This window comes from Leptosomus discolor, chromosome 6 (assembly GCF_034619465.1).
Source record: "Leptosomus discolor isolate bLepDis1 chromosome 6, bLepDis1.hap2, whole genome shotgun sequence".
Taxonomy (NCBI): domain Eukaryota; kingdom Metazoa; phylum Chordata; class Aves; order Leptosomiformes; family Leptosomidae; genus Leptosomus; species Leptosomus discolor.
In genome coordinates this window covers 24,849,689-24,870,900 of record NC_141396.1, presented here as the reverse complement: position 1 = coordinate 24,870,900, position 21,212 = coordinate 24,849,689, and the positions used below count along the sequence as shown (strand labels likewise).

At 38.0% G+C, this 21,212-nt stretch overlaps 1 protein-coding gene across 2 annotated transcripts in view; it reads right to left on the bottom strand.

Moving 5' to 3' along the window:
• The window catches only part of KAT6B (lysine acetyltransferase 6B), a 105,766-nt gene that overhangs the window by 17,837 nt on the left and 66,717 nt on the right, over positions 1 to 21,212 (bottom strand). For both annotated transcript variants that reach the window (XM_086467481.1, XM_086467482.1), the window contains exons 9-11: positions 19,483 to 19,624; positions 16,489 to 16,650; positions 14,010 to 14,103 (exon numbers count right to left, since the gene is read on the bottom strand). In XM_086467481.1, the coding sequence (XP_086323607.1) occupies positions 14,010 to 14,103; positions 16,489 to 16,650; positions 19,483 to 19,624 (398 nt within the window). The remainder of the gene's footprint in view (positions 1 to 14,009; positions 14,104 to 16,488; positions 16,651 to 19,482; positions 19,625 to 21,212) is intronic.

The following is a 21,212-nucleotide window of genomic DNA, read 5'->3' as shown; positions in this document are numbered from 1 at the left end:
GGTTTTGCTCAAGACAGAAGCTCTCCCTGCAGCCTCGCAGGGCTACTGTCATGCCTGCTATTTTCATGAACATTAGAATGAGTGATTTTCGCTGTGTGAGGAAACTGCCTCTGGAGATCAGGGTGTCCTGTGCTCCTTTGCCCTTCACAGCAGCCTTTTACAGGACATCACTTACCAGTTCACTAAACAAGGTAAAGTTCTGGGCCTTAGTCTACTAGTCACCCTACCCACTTCCCTTAGGATCAGAAACTCTACTATCTCATGGCCACTACAGCCTGGGCTGCCACCGACTATTACTTGCCCGATCAATCCCTCTTTATTTACAAGTAGCAGATGCAGCAAAGCATTTGCCCTAGCTAATCCTTCCAAAATCTGTGTTGAAATATTGTCTGAAACATCCTGCAGAAGTCCACTGGATCACTTGTATCCTGCCGTGCTGCCCTTCCAACAGAGTATTTCAAGTATCCTTGAGAACAAGGCCTTCCACTAGCACATGTCATCCAGTTGCTTGGAAGGTTCATCCTCTTCCCTTTCTGATCAGGCTACCTATAACAAATGCCCACCACAGTATTCACGACTGCTGCCCTGTCCTCTGATTCTGAGGCATACGGACTTGAAGGCCTATCACCCATGCTTTAGCAGAGCTCCATGCTTCCAAGTCATTCCTTTGTTTAGACACAGCCTCCCCTCCTTGGCTTCCCTGCCTGTCCTTCCTGAAGAGACTGTTATCCATTGCAGCAGTCCAGTCTTCTGAGCTACCCCACTGCATCTCTCTAACCCTAATGAGGTTACAGTTCTACGACAGAGCACAGTATTCCAACTCCTCCTTTTTGTCTTCAGGATTTGAGAAACTGGAATAATGCGATCTCAAAAGCAGTGCGAGAGGGCCCCCTTCCCCTGCCCACCTTAATCACATTGTCTCTTGCAAACCCCACACTTTAAGAAGCCCAAGACCTGGATGGGTACTTATTCCCCTAGAAGTTCTGTCCAAGTTAGTTTCTCACGTGCCAATGTGCTCATCACCATCACGGTTGTGTGAACTCCAAATGGCTCTCTGGATCCTCTGGACACTCCATTCTGGGCCAACTATTCCATTAAACTCCCAGGTTTGCATGCCTTGGTCATTGGTGCTATCTACGTGTTTCTTAAACAGAAGCTGGACACAAGTCTCCTCCACCTCACTTCAAGACTTCCTACTTGAAAAGCAACTTATCCTGCTGTCTTTCGGTTCCCAAACATAGTTCACTCGCCTTCCTGAATGAAGGATCCATCCACATGCTCCTTCCTTCTATGCCGTGCTCCAAATGCTCATGTTGAGTTAGGAACCAGATTAGATGTACACAAACTTATTTCCCTTTAACTACTACCACACAGCTCTAAAATCTTGTTTCATTTCCTACCATTTAGTTTGAACATTGCTCAGTACAAAAAGCAATACAAATATTCTATCATGTTTTACAGCATATTGATTTTACAGCAAGGGTCACTGGCATGACCTTTGGGGAGGGGCTCCAGCCCCTATGAGGGCAGGCCAAGACAGTTGGGGATGTTCAGCCTGGGGAAGAGAAGGGTCCGGGGAGATCTTATAGCAGCCTTCCAGTACTTAAAGGGGGCCTGCAGGAAAGAGGTGGAGGGACTCTTTATCAGGGAGTGTAGTGACAGGAGAAGGGGTAACAGTTTCAAACTGGAAGAGGGTAGATTTATATTAGATATAAGGAAGAAGTTCTTTACTGTGAGGGTGGTGCTGAGACACTGGAATAGGTTGCCCAGAGAAGCTGTGGCTGCCCCCTCCCTGGCAGTGTTCAAGGCGAGGTTGGATGGGGCTTTGAGCAACCTGGTCTAGTGGAAGGTGTCCCTGTCCATGGCAGGGAGGCTGGAACTGGGTGATCATTAAAGTTCCTTCCAACCCATATCGTTCTATGATTTGTACGTTTTTCTACTCTTATGAGAAAGTGAAAAACATAGGTCAAACAAGTATGGGTCTCCATGAAGTTTTAAGATAGACAACTAAAAGAAACTTCAGCAAGAGGCAAATATATTCTCCTATTACTTAAGATTCATCTTGGAAAGCACTTCTATGATCTTGTATCCAGACAATAGTTGGGGAAGGTTCAACACTTTTGGGTTTTTACTATCGACATTGTAGATAGGTTTCTGCTCATTTTAGACACTATTTTCCTATCATGAAGTATTATCTCTAGCATGAGTATGCCCTCTAAACTATATATACTTGCAGCTGCTTAAATAACAGATGACACGCTCACAGGTATTTCAATTCTTCATTTGGTCTAGAGCAATTACATCGTAAACAGGAACATTCGGACCTCAAATGCATGCACCTCTGCACCAGCTGAACAGATTAACTGCATTTCAAATTAGAGCAACAATACATGCAATTAAACATTTGGATCATATTGGTTATTCACTTCATCGTGTTATGCACTTAAGCAGTCAGCAATGAAGTCTACTGATCTAGTCTATCTGCCACTGATGACAGATCAAAAACATCCCCACTGACCAGAGCTGCTGGACCATAGCAAAGGGATAGGAACAGTGTACTGATATTATGAAAACGTGGAGCCAAACAGGAGCAGGTTGCTTGGATTGTAAGAACAGATTTTAGTCTACTGATCTTTCCCCAATTTTGGGCTGAATGTAGCCTTCACAGTAGAAGCTATTTAGAAACATGAACACTACATCAGCAAAATGAGAAATTAATGCTATGCTAGCATTCTGGACCTCAGTCTGATTTATAAGGGTAAGAGCTTTTCCTCATGCACTGTGTAACTTAAACCTGTCAATCTCTGGTTCATAGTTATGCATGCACATCACAATCACACATATAAATGTTTACATATGCTTCCACACATAGCAAAGGTATCCCAACACCACTGAAGTAACTCTCATACAGAAGACAGAATCAAGTTTCTTATGAAAGCTTTTCAAATACACACTTTTAAAGATGCCAATGCACTGCTGAAAACCCAAAGCAGATAAGAGCCACAACAAAATTAAACTACCGCCAGAAGATGGAAACAGCTTGAGATCTACTTCTGAGAGGCCCCTAGACATAAAATGGAACCTTTCTGAAAACTGTAAGCAATAGTTTGTGCTCAAAAGATTGCCCTTATATAATCAGCACTGTTCAACTGCTATTTATATTTTGTTAATGTTTGTGTCAAAAGAAAACATATTCATGAGAATCTATCCAGAACAAAAGAAGCAACCAGTAAACTATTTACCCTTGCATGTTCTGAGTTCTTCTCAGTCTCTTTGAAGGCCAGCCCCCACAAATGAATTGCCAGACTCAGACAGATGGAATCAAACACTTTTCCATTAACCTTTGTTTTGTTTGAAACACAATCAAGTAAAATAAGTCCCTTAACATGGAAAGGAAGAAGCCGTAAGTTTTCATGCAATGTTCTGTATCAAATCAGAGATCTGAAAGAACAGCAAGTGTTAGTAACTGTTTTTATAATAAAGTAGTATCTAAAGTGAAGATTTCCCTCAAATCAGCATTTCAAATTACCTTAAGAGACCTTCTTTTGTCTTATAGAACATCAAATACTTTGTTTTGAAATTATATGAACAGGTTGTGAAGACAGAGGTTCAAATGGGTAGTTGGAAAAATCAGAACAGCTGAATATTCAGACAGGGCAGCTCAATGCAGTTAGGTCAGCTCAGCATTCCAAGTTCACAGGCATGATCATGAGTGGAAGGCAGAAATAGGTAAGGCGAAAGTGTGAGCTTATTAAGACTTAAGATTCTTAAAATTAATTCATGTTACTGTTTTTTTCCGTAACTATTCTGCGTGCCTCTGAACTGTTATCTATGTCAACGGGAGGAAGGTCAAAGATAGAGGACCTTAAATAGGTGTTAGTACCCTCTTTGAAAGCACTTTTGAGGCAGCTTCAAAGGACCCCGATGCCAAGATCCACACAAACACTGTGAAAAAAAAGAAAGACTAAACGTAACTTGAGATGCTTAGATCAGTGAACAACCTGCTACATTCTCTTTTCTTCTTTGTCTGGTTAAAGAAAAAGCTTTCTTCATGATGAACAGAGCAAGCCAAAGATTCTCTCATTATTGTTACAAGAAATAATACCAGCTCTCATTTCTCTCCACATCCTCAAGTAAACTCAACACAGGGGGCCCAAAACCTTTAGTTCCTTTATAAAAAGCTTCAGAGAAGAGGTTAGGGCTAAACAAATGTCCTTCATGAAGGGAAGGAAAGGTAAAGAAGGCTGCATTACAGTCAGACCAATAAAAGGCACCCTTTGAGTGAATTAATTGGCTAACATTTTAACTGTGACAGTTGCCAGTAAACCCCTTGAGTGGAGGTTCTGTGTACAAAGTGGACTACTTACATGCGTAGTGAAAGCATAACCAAGAGAAAAAGAACTGAAGTACCCTTAAAAGCAAGACCTGCATGCACAGACGGCATCAGTTCTGACTACCAATTGGATGAATAAGTTAGCAGTAGGTTAAGTAGTTTAGAAGATCATTAACAAGGCTGGATTGTTCTCAATTTTATAAGCAATGTTTTAAGTTATTATTTAAATTTACATTTTTAACTATTAAATACACCACACTGAACAGTAAATTATTTATACAACTGTTGAATGAATTCCCTTTAAGGGCTGCCACTACCTTCTGGTGTTTAATGTTGACAGCATATGAATACTGTTGTCAAAAGTATATCAAATGTGCTTATTAGAAAACATTACCTGTTTGCCACCTTATAGGCTCTACATACGCCTACAAGACTCAATTGACAAAACAGGAATACTAGGCATAGCCTCCTAGGTCCATCTAACAAGTAACCTGTGTATGCCCAGACCCTTTACACGGCATTGAGGCCAACCAGCACACACAATATGACATCCATACCATTAAATTCCGACTCTCAGCTAGAGCATTAAACTGGCTGTTAATATAATTCTCCCAGATTCTTGGCTCAGGAAAATTGTTATCATACTTGCAAAGTGACAGATGCTCTGGACCAAAACCATACCAGGTATGATTTTAACAGTTTTAGAGTAGATAACCAAGTTCCAGAGCCCAAGAGCTTTTCCTATCATTGTTTTATTCATGTATACAAAAGATAGCCTAGTAGTCCTAAAGAACATGAACAAAAGTGAAATGGGGAGTCAGTACTGAGAAGTCAAAAGGCATATCCAGGAAATCACTGCAAATACTGTAGTTGCTCAGGTAAGCAGTCACAACACACATACTCCGTAAGATACAGCAGAAGATGCAAACTCTGTCTTACGTGAGAAGCACACTATCATTGCTGTTCATTTGTTCTACTAATGCATGTTGTAAAGCAAGGAATTAACCAAGTAAGATTCAGAAGAAAGAACCAACAGATGAAGGAGGTTACTAGAGAATCTCATTGTGATACCTGGTTAGGCAGGAGATACAGAAACTGCATGATAAAAAAAAAGCACACATTACCTACCAAGCACTGAATACAAAAAACCATCTATTAAAACACATTTCAAAAAGCTAAGTCTAAGACATGGCAATCTGCTAAATATTTACTCTTACTCAAAACAGCAGGAAACAATCAAAAAAGCAAAAAAAAATTCTTTACAAGAAGGTAGAACTGCCTGATAAAAGTGATGGTGCTGGAAAAGACAGACATATGTTAAGAAAGCCACAAGGTTATCTCATTGAGGTGAAACGTCTCACCGAGCCTCAACAACAGGGTGACAGGCTACAAAATACTCACTTTGTCCACTGACTTGCTGCAACGGAACTACACTCTGCAGTCAAAAGTAGAAACTCCTGACCATTAGATGCACTACTTAATTAAAATCTGTTTTCAGCCACCAGTTTTTGTCAGATGGCTTCTCCTGTTCACTAATGTCCTATAAAGACAGCTTTGTCCAACATTTGTCTTCATTGTTACCATGTTTGGCCTTGCCTTTTAGCTGTTTTCAATGCTATCTGAAATAAAAGTGCTCTTCAGTTATAACACTCTTACCTTCTGTATCCAAAGTGACATGCCCACTTTCTTTTGCAGTTCGGATAAATGCAGAGTGTCTTGAAGCTATATAAAAGCGATGCCAAGAAATCCCAAGAGGCTGATTTTCTTGGAATAATCTTAAGTGAACAAAGCATGATTCAAAATCCCGTCTTTATTCCCCTCTCATCTAAATCTCAGCTTGACAGAATGTTCCTTATTAGTTATTTAGGAGAAGCCAAACTCATGCCTTCAGGTCAGCAACATAATCGATCACCAAGAAAAGAACAAAAAATAAGCAGCAGCATTCAGATTCCCTCACAAATTCACAGCTCCCAGACATTTTCAACTCCCTCTTAAAGAAGAAAAAAGAAATAAGGCTGGTAATTCAATCTTTCATTTGGACATAATACATCTGTAAACACACCAACAAAAACTACCAGAAGATTTGACAGTGTTCTGTATTGGGATACATAAGAAAGTCAGTCAACAGTAAAAAAAGCCAAAACCCAGAATGATTCAGTATGGGGCACCACAGGTAATAAATGACACAGGCCCATTTTATACAGATCCTTAAATTTGCGGTGTTGACTTCCTAAGTGGAGTTTGAGAATACATTTTTCCAATAAAGCCTATTAAAAAAATCCTGTTCCTCTCCACCCTCAGCCTCTCATTCTTACCCTCAGTTGTTTGCCACACCCTCAGCAGTAACAAAACAGTTCTTTCACGACTGTAATGTAAGAAAGAGAATGATGAAATGCTCCTGGTTAAAATAAATTTTATGTTTTAAAAATATATGGCCCCACTTCATTCCCATCTCAATTCTGTTTACAGAGCACAACAAAGTATAACTGTAAACAATCAGGTTTTTTAAAATGTGTGTATTCCTAGATTGTCTTTCTGCTGTATTTCAGTATTTGTAACAGCAAACTGCAAAACATCTTAACACCAGACTTTGGAAAAGAACAGTGTAAGGGGTGTTTACAGAAACGGTTCATTATTCCACAGACAGCCTCATTTTTCAAATGTTATTTCTACTTCATATCTATATATTTGATTAAAGTACTTATCCATTTAAATTTTTTTTTTTATTATCATCTTAAAGCAGTTTTTCCCAAACATTACTTTTTGGCCAACGCATTATTTCCCATGACCAGCTTAAGGGATTTAGACTATCAATTCTATATAAACACGTAACAAAGAAATAGATCCAACCACTTACAGCCCACTGCCTCTTGGGCCTAGCTCTAAACAGCAGTCAGGTATCAGAAGTGGTTCCCAGCATTTTCATAAGCATACCAGAACTTACATGCTGCACATGTGAACACACTTCCTCTCCTATATCCTAATAATTTGTTCCATTACAGCATCCCACTTTACTCTCCCCACCCCCAGCAGTCCTCTCTGTTTTCCAGACATTAATTTATTAATTAGTATAAAGAACACAAGTTCTCAGTTCAAGATCTGTGCCTTGTTTCTAGCTGTAGTTTTAAATCAGTCCACTCCCACCCCCCCAACCTGTTACTACAACTCTACACAGCTACTTAAAACATCACAAGCTAAGGCTACACAGCAAAGAAAGCATGTGAATTCACCATAATGAAAACTACATGTCTTTTCATCACTTTTGACCTCTTTTGCCCCTTTTAGTGCTTCTGTGCTCAAGTATTCTTAAAAGAAGATACACCACCATTTCCATACTGTAACGGCTTTGCTCATTTGCCTTATTCCAGCTTCCCATTAAAAAATGAAAGCCCTTCAGTAAAGAAAATTTGTCACCTTTTCCAAGGCTTTTCCTTTACTGATATAACACTTTCTCAGACCCACTGTAAAAAACTCAGGCAGCATTTTTACTCTATTCCACCACTTAATTCCAACACAGATTATGTATTTTAAAAAAGTAACTAATCTTCAAAACAGGGATGACATTTTCCAAATGCTAGTATCATCTATCAGACCTAAATGACAGGCCACATGTGTCCATTACTAGTTTCAATTTTTGTTCAACTTGACTTTTTTTTTTTTGGATGATTGCATAAACATGGTGCTTCACAAAAAGTCATTGCTTTTCAGATTTCCACAGAGGAGTAATCTGTTGGGGTTTTTAAAATTTTTTTTATTTTTTTAAATATATATTTTATATATATATATAAAATAATAAAAAATTTTTAATTTGCTGTTAAAGCAGAAAGTTCAAAACACTATAGCAGTAACCAGAAATAAGAGAATTATGAATTCAATCTTCTGGCACAGGAACCTTTCAAAACCTTCCTAAAACACCAAAGCCAGCGTGGAAAGTGGAACTACAACAGCTCGCTGTCCAAATGGCAACTAGCCATGGAAAGTTCAACCCTCACTCCTTCTGAAGACACTGCAAAAACCCAAGACATAGTAATGGACATGAATAAGATCTTCCACATTTCTATACTGAGATGCAGATCATCTGAAACAAGTGCAAACTGGAAAGAATTCAGGAATGCACTTTAAAAGGCAAATGAACACACCACCCCACCAAATCTTGTTCACAGGCCTTTGCTGAGCCATTTCCTATTGAGAAGCCATGTACCTAACCTAACTGACTGAGCAAAAAAAAGTGGATTTCTCTCTCTCTGTTACCAATTTATAGACACCGGTCATGGTACTGACCTCCTTTACCAATTGCTTTGATGCTTACTCATAAAAAGCATTTAGGAGGAAAGACGTAACTTTTCATTAACAGTTTATTTTCCCTTTACTTGTAGAGCCAATTTTTTGTTCCTCTCATCCTTTGGGAACTTGCTTTCCCTGGTGCTATAAATTAGCTGTTGCACAAGCGCTGCTACTGCTGGTACTGTTGCTTCTGCAAATCAGGACTTGAAGATTTACTCACCTGTTTGAAATGTAACAAAAAAAAAAACCCACCAAAACCCACAAAAACACTTGACCATGAAACAGATTTCAGATTTGGGGAAATGAGCAAACAAGAACATTTAACAGAGCCACTTTTCCTACACCAGAATACAACTCCTCAAGTAATATAAATTCTGTTTATTTCTTCCACTGCCAGACTTGAATTGTCTTTCCCTATCATGGTCCCCTCACAAAAAAAAAAAAACCCAACAACAAACAAACCCTGAGCTACACATCCCAGAAGGGAATCAAGGTTAGTTCAAGTTAATGAGAAAAAAAAAAAAGAAAAAGAAAAACATTAAAAGTTGCAGGCAATAAATGATACAAGAGGTTAAAAAGTCAACACCAACTTTACCAAACATATAGACAAGTGAAACAAAGAGCCCACACACCTGAAACAAAGCTCAAATAGAATCCCCACATCATTAAAACAGGCTTTTGCTCTCTGGAGCAAAAATAGTAATTTCATAATGAACAGATAAACCAAAGGAAAAGAAAGAATTCTGAAGGGGAAGAAGAAACTGCTACAATCAGTTGGACCAGAAACACCCTCAAGATAAACAACAAGAGGCTACCACGGACTTTGCTCCTCAACATTGAATCCAGTTGTCACTGTGATGCAAATGAACCATCAATATACTAGACAGCACAGCTGGAAAGGTTTATCCTAATATTGCCACATGCATTTTTTTCCTCTAACAGCTGCTAGGCCTCCAGCATGGAATTTGCAATCCAGGAAGCAGAAACATGGGCCTGTGATGAGATCAGCTTTATGAGGAAGTGTGAATCAAAAGATTGTTTTGCACTTACAGAAAACAAATAAAATACTGCGCTATTTCATTCTAGTAATATTGAACTCTATGTTAGATATGTGAAATAAAAAACTACTGGTTTTCGGCACTGCAGCCTAATGAATAGAAATAGAAACCATATGAAGAGTCAAGGCTTTGTGAAAGCTCAAATCAAAAAAAGTAAAGAAAAACTTCTCATCTAGAGAAGCTGCTAAAGTTTATAACAGAAATGAGACTTCATGGAGAGGAGCAGCTACAACACTGTAGCTTCAGTGCTTGCACTGTCAACGCCAGAACAGCAATACCAGCTGAACTGACAAAGGACATCTAAAGATTCACCCAAATGCAAGTATATAGAACCCTCATGAAAGGAATGATAGCTGTGTATCACCACAAATGGACATGAAGTGAAACAAATCCAGAATGGGATCTTATGCAATAAAGGCCTGTGCTCTGGTTTATTTCTGGATCAACTTAAGCTGGAGTCTACTTGCCCAAAATTTAATTCAGAGCAAATACAAAACACTGAGACAGAAGTCACTTATTATCCCTCAGGTACAACCCTGAAATCACAATCCAAGTCAACCTCACAAAATACAAGAACAACAAGTGAAAGCAAAACAAAAATCCTGAACTCAAGAAGTTTGGCAAGAATTATCAGTCCTGCAAAAGGCTGGAAGGTATACATATAACAAGCAAATTAAGACACTTATTCATTTTCAGGAACTACTTTTGTACATTTAGGTACACCCCAAGAAAAAATTGTGTTCCCTCTGTCTAAGGGACAGACTGCTATAAAACAATATTTATTAAATCATACTCAGTGTAAATAAAATGAAGACTTCACATAAACCATTCTGTCTTCAGTATGACATGCTTCCAGAAAATAAAACAGGTTAAACTGTTCTTATCTTAAAGTGAATTAAGCAAAATGAAGCAATATCAAGTCTGCAATTCTATAAATCAACATTTGATAAATATTTAGAACTAAACTTTTTTTCCATTTCTAACAGCCCAACAAGTTTCTATCAGGCAAACCCCATAACTTCCCTAGCAAAAGAATTTAAAAAAAAATCTTACCAGCTTTAAAAAAAATAAAAATGAAGAGGTACAGTTGCATATATCTTGTTTTTGAAAACATTTCTATTTAAATGACCAATGACATACAGAAAACTACATATGAAATTTTTGCTGAAGACCATCAGCCTATAGCGAATTCAGGCATTTTACGGCACACTTTCTTCTCACAAAAGTTAAAGTACTCTTCCTAAAAAATCTTTTTCCCACATGTGAAGTTATAGATTCCTGAAGAGATAGGCATTTAGATCTTACACAAAGCTTTATGTTGCTGTCTATGGAGTAAGAAATAACAGTATTATCAGTTTCTATTTGAAATATAGGTAAGTTTAAATGTAGTTAGCAAACAGTTAAAAAAATAATCAACGATCAGAAAACAAATATCTATTTTTCTTTTAGGAAAAGAAAAGAATTTCTTTTCTCTTGCAAGCCATAGGAGGACCACATAGACTCATTTGTAAAGATCAAATTAGTTCAAGACAAAAGAATGCATCACAACCTGAACAAACAAATGCACGCCACTTACCTAAAAAGAAGCAAATTCCGTACAACAAACTACATTTTCACCAGACTGCTGACAAAGCAGAAGTTGTTTAGAGGCTTAAAGCAGCATTCTTTCCAACCTTTCTAACTATCAAGTGCCTAGATACATACAAAGTAATGTGAGCAGTCAACCGCTTGCATGCAGTTCTTGACACCTTCCCTTTTGTGGTTTGTAACTTTCACCTTCTGAAGATTACTTGCTCAGTTACATTTTTATTATTTTTCCCTAAAAACTGTTCTGCTTACTGTTATAAAAAAAGACAAGTACCAATAACTGCTTCACGGAATTTAAATAGAGCAGTTTAGATGCATTACCCATGCAACAAATGAAGACTTTAGACAAAGAGCATAAAATTTATCTTCCAATAACTTTATGAAAACATGACAATCCAGACAATGTAACTGGCAAAAAATGTTTTAAACTATAATAAGCTCGCTCTATTAAAGTTTAAAATAATAACTGAGGTTTTGTTTTATCCCATCTTCTCAAGACAGTTAGAGCAACTTATTCTCAGAAGACCACAAGTAAACGGGGTGAAGTACAAAGACGACGGTAGTCAGTCAATTACAATATAGGAGGTAGAAACACAAATAAAATTCCAAGAAAAAAGTAAATAGTTTATTTTGAAGGCTTTTTGTGCAAAGACAGATTTTGGACTCACTAACTCAGATGAGGCTATAGCTGCCCCATTTAATGGCATTCAGCCTCCATCCTGCAAAAGGATATAAATATAACCTAGGAAAACAAGCCCTGAAGTATTATCTTCCTTTCTAGACCTAGGGAAGAACAGCTACAAGCAATTCTCTCACTACCTTGCATTTAGTTTGCACCTCACTCTCACTACAGAGCTAGACTTTCCAGTCACCTCTTTGTTCTTCATCCTATTGGAAACTGAGACAGCCTGATTCCTAGTTAGTTAAGGGAACCTCTCTGTCCAGAAAACAAAAGAAAAATACTGTGGAAAGGTACAGAAGGACTGACTGCATGCTTACGAAGTTGGCAGTCTGTTAGCTACAGCAGAAGCTAAAGCTAGTCTCTGGACTATGCCCAGAGTGTATACAGCTGCAGACTACACCTGTGATATGAACACATCTGCAAAGAGGAAAGGCATAAGAATAGCACCAAGACAAACTTCAAGCTAAGGATATCATTAGGTCATGTTCCAAGTTATCACAGAAATCTTAATGATTCAAACAACCTGAAGTGCTTCCAAATTTTTCCAGAAGGGTAAGAGGGACAGAACACCCTAGTCATTTTTCCAGATTAAGTAGCTCATGGCACAGCAACAGAGCACAGATCCAGAGAGACACCAGTATATTCATATCCAGATCCTCTGTGGAATCCACAGGTTTCATAGCTGCGCCACCAGTTTTGTAGATGTAACTATCACAAACTCAACCAGAATAACGTTTGTCAAGAGTGCTTTTTTTGAAAGACAGCACAGAGTAAAAAGAAAAACAAAGAGAAAGCCTGGAAGTACTTACCAGTCGTGCCCAGTAAGAGTTCTCCATCTTCTTTCGCAAGAAGAGATCTTAATCCTAAACCAGGGCAAATTTCTACCTAAGTAAGCTTAAAGTTCGCTCCACAGTTCCAGATACACAAGGTGCTTCTCACTGCTTTTCCTAAAAGGTTGCAGAAGGTACACAATGGAACAGCTGTTGCGTTCCGCTCCAGTGACAGAGACTTTTCAGTGGTGGATTAAGTGGTCCAGAACCATCCTCACCTAACTGACAGGGGTATAGTGAAGACTGCTTATAAAGCCATACAATGATGGGACACACTAAGTATCTTTATGAAGTCTAGTGTAGTCATGCTGGGTAGAACAGTACAAGACACAGAACTTGAAAACTCTACAGTTAGAAATTGTTCTTTGTCCCGCTGTTATACTGCAATGTATTATTATTTGCATTTTAATGTTCTTGCATACATCTTCAGGGCAGGAAACCTATTACCTTAGTTACCTCTATTGTCAAGTAATTCTACAGTGCTTCTAAAAACCATAAGTAATAGTGAAAACTAACCACATACAATATACAATAATACCTTATCATTCTCCCTCTAAATGACAGCAGAAAGCTGAATACAGTACTACTGAGGACACTCAGCTGAAATTTCTTTAGACAATCTTGTCTGGAGTTTCACTGCAGCTTAAAGATTTGGGGAATAACAAATCTATATTTAAACAAGTGTGCCTGAAGCTTTCTAACAGGTCAGACAGCTCAGCAACTACATATACAGCCATGAGCACCTATGCTTTTTTGGTAATGGTTTCAACTAAGGAAGTGATGAACTTGAAGACAAAAACGAAAATGCATTCCTTCTATGTGGCAATTCTTCAGCTAAAACAGTTTTCTAGCTAAAAGAAGATACAAGTTAGAGACATTACAATGTAGAGAACGCCTTGGACTAACACCTTCTTAGCTATAATCACAAATAATTGGCTCTTCTTACACTAATGAGCAAGGCAAAATGGAAAGTAATTCAGAGAATTCATTCAGGGTAATAGCTTTGTGAGCTAATATTACTGCTGAGAGATCCAGTCTCAATTTCCTTAAGTACAATAACAGAGCAGCTCTAAGTTTTTCACTTCAGGGAGCTTTTCTATCCATGTAAATATAAACAGAAATCCCATTATCTATTGATAAAAACAACAGAGCAAGTTCAAGTCTCATATGTTACAATTTCTTATAACAGCCATCAGCTCCCTGGAACACAAGTGTAAATAAAACACTTCACTTACTGAAATCAATGAGAAACCTTCCAAATCCTTGCCTTTGGTATTGGGGCATGATCATTATGCAGGAGACATTGTACTTCTGCTGGCAAAGCTTTTCCTGTGGGAAGGAGAAACAGATCAAGTACATCAAAGCACTGCTGAAGTGGGCAATTGCCTGCACCTGCCACTGTCCTTGTAAAATACACCAAATAAGGTGAACAGACGCATGGGGTCAGTACCAAAGTCAAATAACTTGACATTAATATTTAATTATAAGTAGGAAGTAGCAAACATACTCTTCAAAATATTTTTTTATTAGTTAACTACTCAGTATCTTAAAATTTAAATACATTGTCTAAACAGCATAATGAAGTTAAGTGCTGTAAAGGAGAAGGATGGGAAGAGGAGGGAAATATTTTCATGCTTCACTGACAATTCTGTCAAGGATATAAAAGTGGAAAATAATATCCGTACACATGGTGAAGTTGTATTTTCTGCATTTGCTACACTAAGTGCCTGCTGGTTTCCATCTGTATTTTGTCTTCTCTCTCTGAATGAACATGGGGTCAGGGTGGAGGGGAGAGACACCATATGCATAGAACTAAGAAGTTATACTTGAAGCATACTAACTTTTTCAAAGCGGAATGCTTTTCACGTGAATCCAAATCAAGGCAGAACGCTCAGAAGCCAGAGCTCTTTCAGACAGAAAGAAGTCATATAACAGAGACAAATATTACTGATGTTTAAGACAACAAAAGGAAGAATCTAAATGAGGAAGCTGTTCTAACAATCTAAGGTTATAAGGTTCTTTCAGATTTACTAATAAAAAGGAAGAGCCTTGAAGTCTTGTTACCTTTAAAAGACTACATGCAAAACAGCCCCCTAAAATCAGCACAGGTAGTTTTGAGGGAGATCAAATAAATCAACAAAAAATATCCAGCTCAGCATAACTGATAAGAAGTTGTGGCAAGGACACATATAGTTTAAGACACCACCTATCACTTCAGCCTCCACACGTAAGATGACATCAGACCAGTGATGCTTCCAACAGGATTGCATGCCAGTACGTTGGTTTCCAAACATTTCTTCAGCTATGAGAGCAGATACCCAAGCCGTATTTTGCAAGGTTTCTTAGTTTCTATGGTACAGTGAAATATTTTCTCTGTACAGGCTTCCTAAACACTCAAGACTGCTGCTAGTACAATGATCACATCCTGGCAACATATTCGTAATCAGGGAAAAAAAGCTAGAGCTAGAGCACACGCACTTTTTTTTTTTTTTTTGAAAGGAAAAAAAAAAAAGGGGCACCGGACGACACATGCAATTCAGTACATAGTTTGAGATTAAGGTTTTTTTCCTAACTTTAGGTATCTAAAACATTTGTGATCATCGGATGTGACAAATTGATTGGCCAAAAGCAGGAGTGAAGTGGGGGAAGAAAATGCATCCTTGCTGAAAGAAGGAACAAACACTGAGAGACTCACTTTAACACCTGCAGTATCTTAAATAAATCCAGAAAATACTTGCCTATATCAGAGTTCACATGTTTGTACGCCTGACATAAGAATGTGCCAATTGTGCCTACACATCTCACTGTTACTCTAATGCCAGTAAGGCCCACATCTCTGAAGGCACTGGTCAGACCCCCAAGAGATCACTGTAGAATATGCAGGTACACTGACAAGATTTTTAGACTTCTTCAAAATAGTATCTTCATACAAATCACTTTTTAAAGAAAATCATATAGGTAATAGGAGGTGGTGATATAGGGTCAAGAGGTACTGAATTTCTGAGTAACTGTACCAATTCATACACATTTCTTAGGGACAAATTACAGAAAATAATGGAAGCTCTTCCTGTTGCAGACATCTAATTATACTTCACTATTATTTTTCATAATTTTTTCAAGATCATCCACATAAGTATTATTTTTGTCTATAGCAGCCACCTATTGCTTTAAAATTCAAAGCAAAACCACAACCAAGAGACACATCCACTCTAAAGAGGGCATCCACCATAAAGTTAGGCAATGCATTCTTACATTCAATGTAATCAGTAACTTGATTAGATCAGACTGTACCCAAGAGATGAACGTAGCTGGCCATTTATGTCTAGATAGCCAGTTTGAACTGCTAGCAGCAAAACCATGAAAACACACCAACAATTCAAACACCTAGCACTTTTAGAAGTTAGACTTTGTATATTATTGCAAAAATGGGAGGAGGAGGAAAAAGACTTAATTTTCAACTGAAATCACAACACATTTTGGAAACCAAAAAACCAAACAAAAACCACCCCAATGAATGTGGCTGAATGCACATACAATTTCCCAATTTGCATCAGTCTGAGACAAGAAAGTACAAGTGTATTTGAGACAATGCACATTATATTTAAGATTTACAGAGAAGATTTCAAGCTTCTGAACTGTTTTTCTTCGCTATTGGCACAAGCATTAAGGAGAGCAGGAAATTACAAATGTTTAAAAAATTTTTTTTTTTTTTACCTTAGAGAAATATCCAACTAAATGGCAGCCTTTCTCATCATTTTTTGTAAGGACATAGAAGAGGAATGGTTCAACATCATAATACAAGGTTTTGTGGTCCAGAAAGAGCTTAGCTAGCAAACAAAGATTCTGACAATAAATTTTGCTCACATTTCCATCAACCTAGAAAGCAAGACAGATGCAGTTATTTCCATCCCACCAACATGTTAGGACAAAACAATTTATTGAATCAATCATATCCTAGAAGGAAGCATGAACTATATGGCGCTACAGAAAAAAAACCACATTAAGTTTCAGAAAAGAAATGCCCCAGCTTCTCGTTAAATAAGAATTCTCCAGTTACTACTAATTACTTTGTGTTTGGAAGTTTCCTCTGAGTATCCGGATTTATTAAAGAAAGTAACTTCACCTTTTCATTATTCAAGTTAGACTTAACCTCTTTCATTTCATTCCTGGAATGAAAACGAATATGACTGGCAGACAACAAAAATGTACTAGTTAAAACTACATTAAAACTGTGGTTTGCTAGAAGGCAGTGGTGTAGAATAATTAAAAAAACACCAACCCAAAACCAACAAAAAAAACCCCATTAAAGTAATTATGTTGAACCCTTAAGGTGTAAAGCCAATGAATGAGTCGCCAATCACGTATCAATCACAGCAATGTTTTAGACAAATTAGACAAGACAAAATTTCTATGCCAGACTAAAACACTATTGAGTGAGAGAAGCAAATTTTCAGGCTAAGCACTACAATTAGTCTAGGTATGTTGCAAGTGTAAAGAGTCAAGCTGTGACTCAGCCAGCTGCAGAAGAGCTAGACACAGATGCAGATTTCCTAGATCAATTAGTTACTCCCTGAAAGGGAAGGCTCAGTCAAAGGCAACAGCACTTTTAAAATAAACTTCTCAATCAAAAGGTTTGCTTGTACTGATGTTCTTCGATAAAGTCACTAGCTGTGTTTCATTCACAGAGACAGCCAAATGGTACGCACACCCTGCCAAAGAAGCAGCCATCTTCTGTTCTAATTTGATTTTAGTAAGAATCCTAGTTACAAATCTGAGTAAAACCCAACCTTTTGGCTGCATTTAGGGATTTCAAGGTGCCTTCAGTAGTACAGTCTCATTGTCTTGATTAAAGAAAAAAAAGCAGTTAATGGAAAGGGGGGAGAGGAGAGAAAAAAAAAAGGGGGGGAGAGGAGAGAAAAAAAAAAGGGAGGAGAGGAGAGGAAAAAAACAGGGGGGGCCCTGCAAGTTCAAAGGCAGGCGTTTATCAAAACTGTCTTGTCTACAGCCTAGTAGTAAACTATGTCAAAGTCTTCTCTCAAATCTGTCAAAGTCCTGCTCTGGGCAGAGGTACATAAATCTTAAATGCCAAACTCCTTTCTATTTCTCTGAAAACCAGAAAGCATGAAGGAAACCACAAACCCTTCATTCTGCCTAACAGAAAACGGGTGTACAGAATTCCTGAAAATATCTGAGGAAGGACATCAACTGATGAGTAAGTCTCTATAGTTAATCAGAGTAACAACCAACATTAACCTTTGAAATAAAAAACCCAATTTATTTCAGAAGTCTTAACATAAATGCTTCCTGAAGCACCTCAACTAGAGAAAGGGAATAAAAGCAGCTGAGAAGGAGTGCTTTCACACGCACCTTGTTTTCCATGTGATTTTTGTGTCAATGTCCCACCTCCCCACCCCTCTTCTCAGAACTGTATTTTACTTTTTTTTTTTAAGTTTTTATTCACATATTGGCATTAGGTAGTGAAAATAACTGTAAAGCAGGATTTGCCTATTGTGTGCTGCACAGTTCTTAACACCTGCTAATAAATGTAACTTATTTTGGACTGACTAGGACAACTTTGTTTCTTGACAGGAGAGGAGTTACAACTTCAATCTTTTGCTGGCAGATCTACAAATTTCATAAAAACTGCACAACTCAGGAAGGAAGCAATTTTAATGCAGCTAACTACTTTTTTTCACAGCACAAAAAAACCCCAAGTGAACCAAGTATGAAGATCTAGTTTAAGGACTTCAAGACTGCATCTACCATTGCTTGAACAGATAACAGCAATGACCAAGCAGAACAGACATCTATACAATATCAAATCACAAGTTTCAAGGAGAATGAATCTATGATACCTGCAATTAAAAGTTATCAATATACACATCTAAATACTGCTGTTGAGAAACAGCCTTAACAGAGGCCCTAGTAACCCCAGCAGTCTTTTCTGTTAATGCAATCAGTAACAATTCTTGAGAAATAGGAACATGGAGGTTAATGCATAGCTTTAATAACTGCAGGGATGCTATCTGAAACACAGAATTCTATTGTCCAGGATATCCTTAAAATATCAAACTTTAAAAGAAGTCATTACCCAACAGAATAATTTAGATCATAAAAGAATACTTATCCACAAGCTTAACTCTGGACTTTCTAAATTAAAAGTAGTGTGTTCTGGCCAAAGTTGGACTCAACCTCCATAACCCAACCAGGATGTTTCAGGGCAAGTTTCTCAAACATCCAAAAGGAAGGCAAGAGCACTTAGTCGCCACATTTGTATTTTCAGAACAATACACAATAAACTGCTTTGCTTGCTTTTACACATTGGAAGCATCTGCATTAATGATTAGTATTCTCCCTTCATCCAAAATACTCAAATAGCCAGAAAGGAATGTGTGCAAGAGGCACTTTGCTCACAAGGGAAAGGAAATCCAGTCAAAGGGCTTCCAATTGCAGTCTCCATCTAAGATGCCTACTATACAAGTATCTGAAGAGGCTGGCTAATGCATGAAGTACAAATACAGAAAGTAAGAACTGTGAGAGAACATGGCAGGGTGGAACAGTAGAGGGAAGATGGACTTGGTTTTGCAGTATAAGAAGTATCCCCAAGGAAGTATTTAAGAATGTTAAACCTTTCACTAGTTCTTCAACTGGTCTGTAATGTCTACAAACTTTGTTACTTTCAGAAATTTAGGTATTTCATATACCTACCTCAAATACAGAAAGGTCATTTCTTCTGTAGATTTCATTGGCTGGAGGATGAAACCAGCCACATTTCTTTGAGTGCCTTAACAAAATGTTTTTACTTTTCATGTATTTAAGACAGAATTCACACAGGTAAAGCTTTGGTAATCTGTACGAAAATCAGAAAGACATTTTATACAAAAAATTCATTAAATTATGTAAATAAAGTTACCACAAAGCGAAAGGCCCTCCCTATTTAAAGATACCATAAGTAAATGCTGCTTAAGTTTAAATAAATAAATAAATAAATATCACATTAGAGTGAATGATTAAACTATACACACATCAGCCATTACAAAAGGAAGACAGGCAAGATGAGATTCAATCACAGTGATCCTAATTCAATAGAGCTGGACTGTAGTCAGCTGTTTTGTGGTCCAGCCTCTGGCAGATCCCAATTACATCCCCCACATCCCACCTAAGCTTTTGCTGTGGTCTCCATCAAAGTCGGCACATTGGAGTCATACCTCAAATTTCACCTTTCTTCCAGTGAAGACAAAGGAGGCACACAGTAGAATATAGGGATTCTCCTTCCCTTTGATCTTCCTTATTTTGTATGTAGGGAAGGGTAGGAGATGACTTTTTTCCCCCCCCATTGTCTTCCAAATTCTTGCATGGGACAGCAAACTGTAGTAGGATTGTACACCCTCACCTCCACCTAAACTATCGCTTTACTTGAACACAGAAGCCAATCCAAACAGTTTGCATAGAAGCAAAACGTCTCTTCCACACATCTCCATGACACAGGCAGCATAGGTTATTGCAGTCCTCCAAGAAGGATACAGTTCAGACTACAAGTAAGCCAAATGCCCCATGTGAGACAATACTGACATACGAGAAACCACTTCAGTTAGTTTTATGGCTGTTTACCTTCATTTTTAAATCACTGAAGCAGTGGAAGACTACTTCAGAAACGAAATGGTCTACAAAGTTTTAGAGCAGAGAACAATCTTTAGCTGCTCTGAAATTACTGGCACATCCTGGGATCACATTGGGATCATAGCCATGATTTACACTACTATTTAAGAAAGTTTATTAACAACAGAAAAAAGTAGTTTGAACTGTTTGTTCCATGAGGTAATCCCACTGCACCAAGAGCAGAGAACCACACTGCCTCCTATAGATGACATCCCACTGTTGCCTCAAACTAATTATTATCCATCATTACTTCTCTATCTGGAATTAATTTACTTGATGGAACAGGTAACACAATATGACATAAATTGAGGGAATAAAAAAAAGTAATTGAAATAAAATATTAACCCTACAGAAGCAGTGGTAATGAGAGGAAATAAAAATGCTCTCTACACTTCTTTTAGCCCTTGATTTTTGTATTACCAGTTCACAATATATCCCTCATTCCCACCATGCAAAGATGACTATATCTAGGAATGACAGGGATGGAGAGAAAAGGCAGTTTAGAGCAACACTATGCAAAGGCATTTTGGAACAGGCCACATAACTTGGTTGCTTGCTACAGTAGTAGAGCTTCATAAACACACAGTTCTGAAAATCTCCATGTGTGCCAGAGATCCAATGGATTCATAAGACATTTATTTTCAGCACATGCAAAAAAATCAGCAGAAATCTGCTGAGCACACGTACTATAGTTCATGCTCTCTGCCTGACTCTGAGGTGCACCCTGGCAAAGACGGCCAGAAACAAGATGCTGCTGCCACAATTTGCACACTTTATTT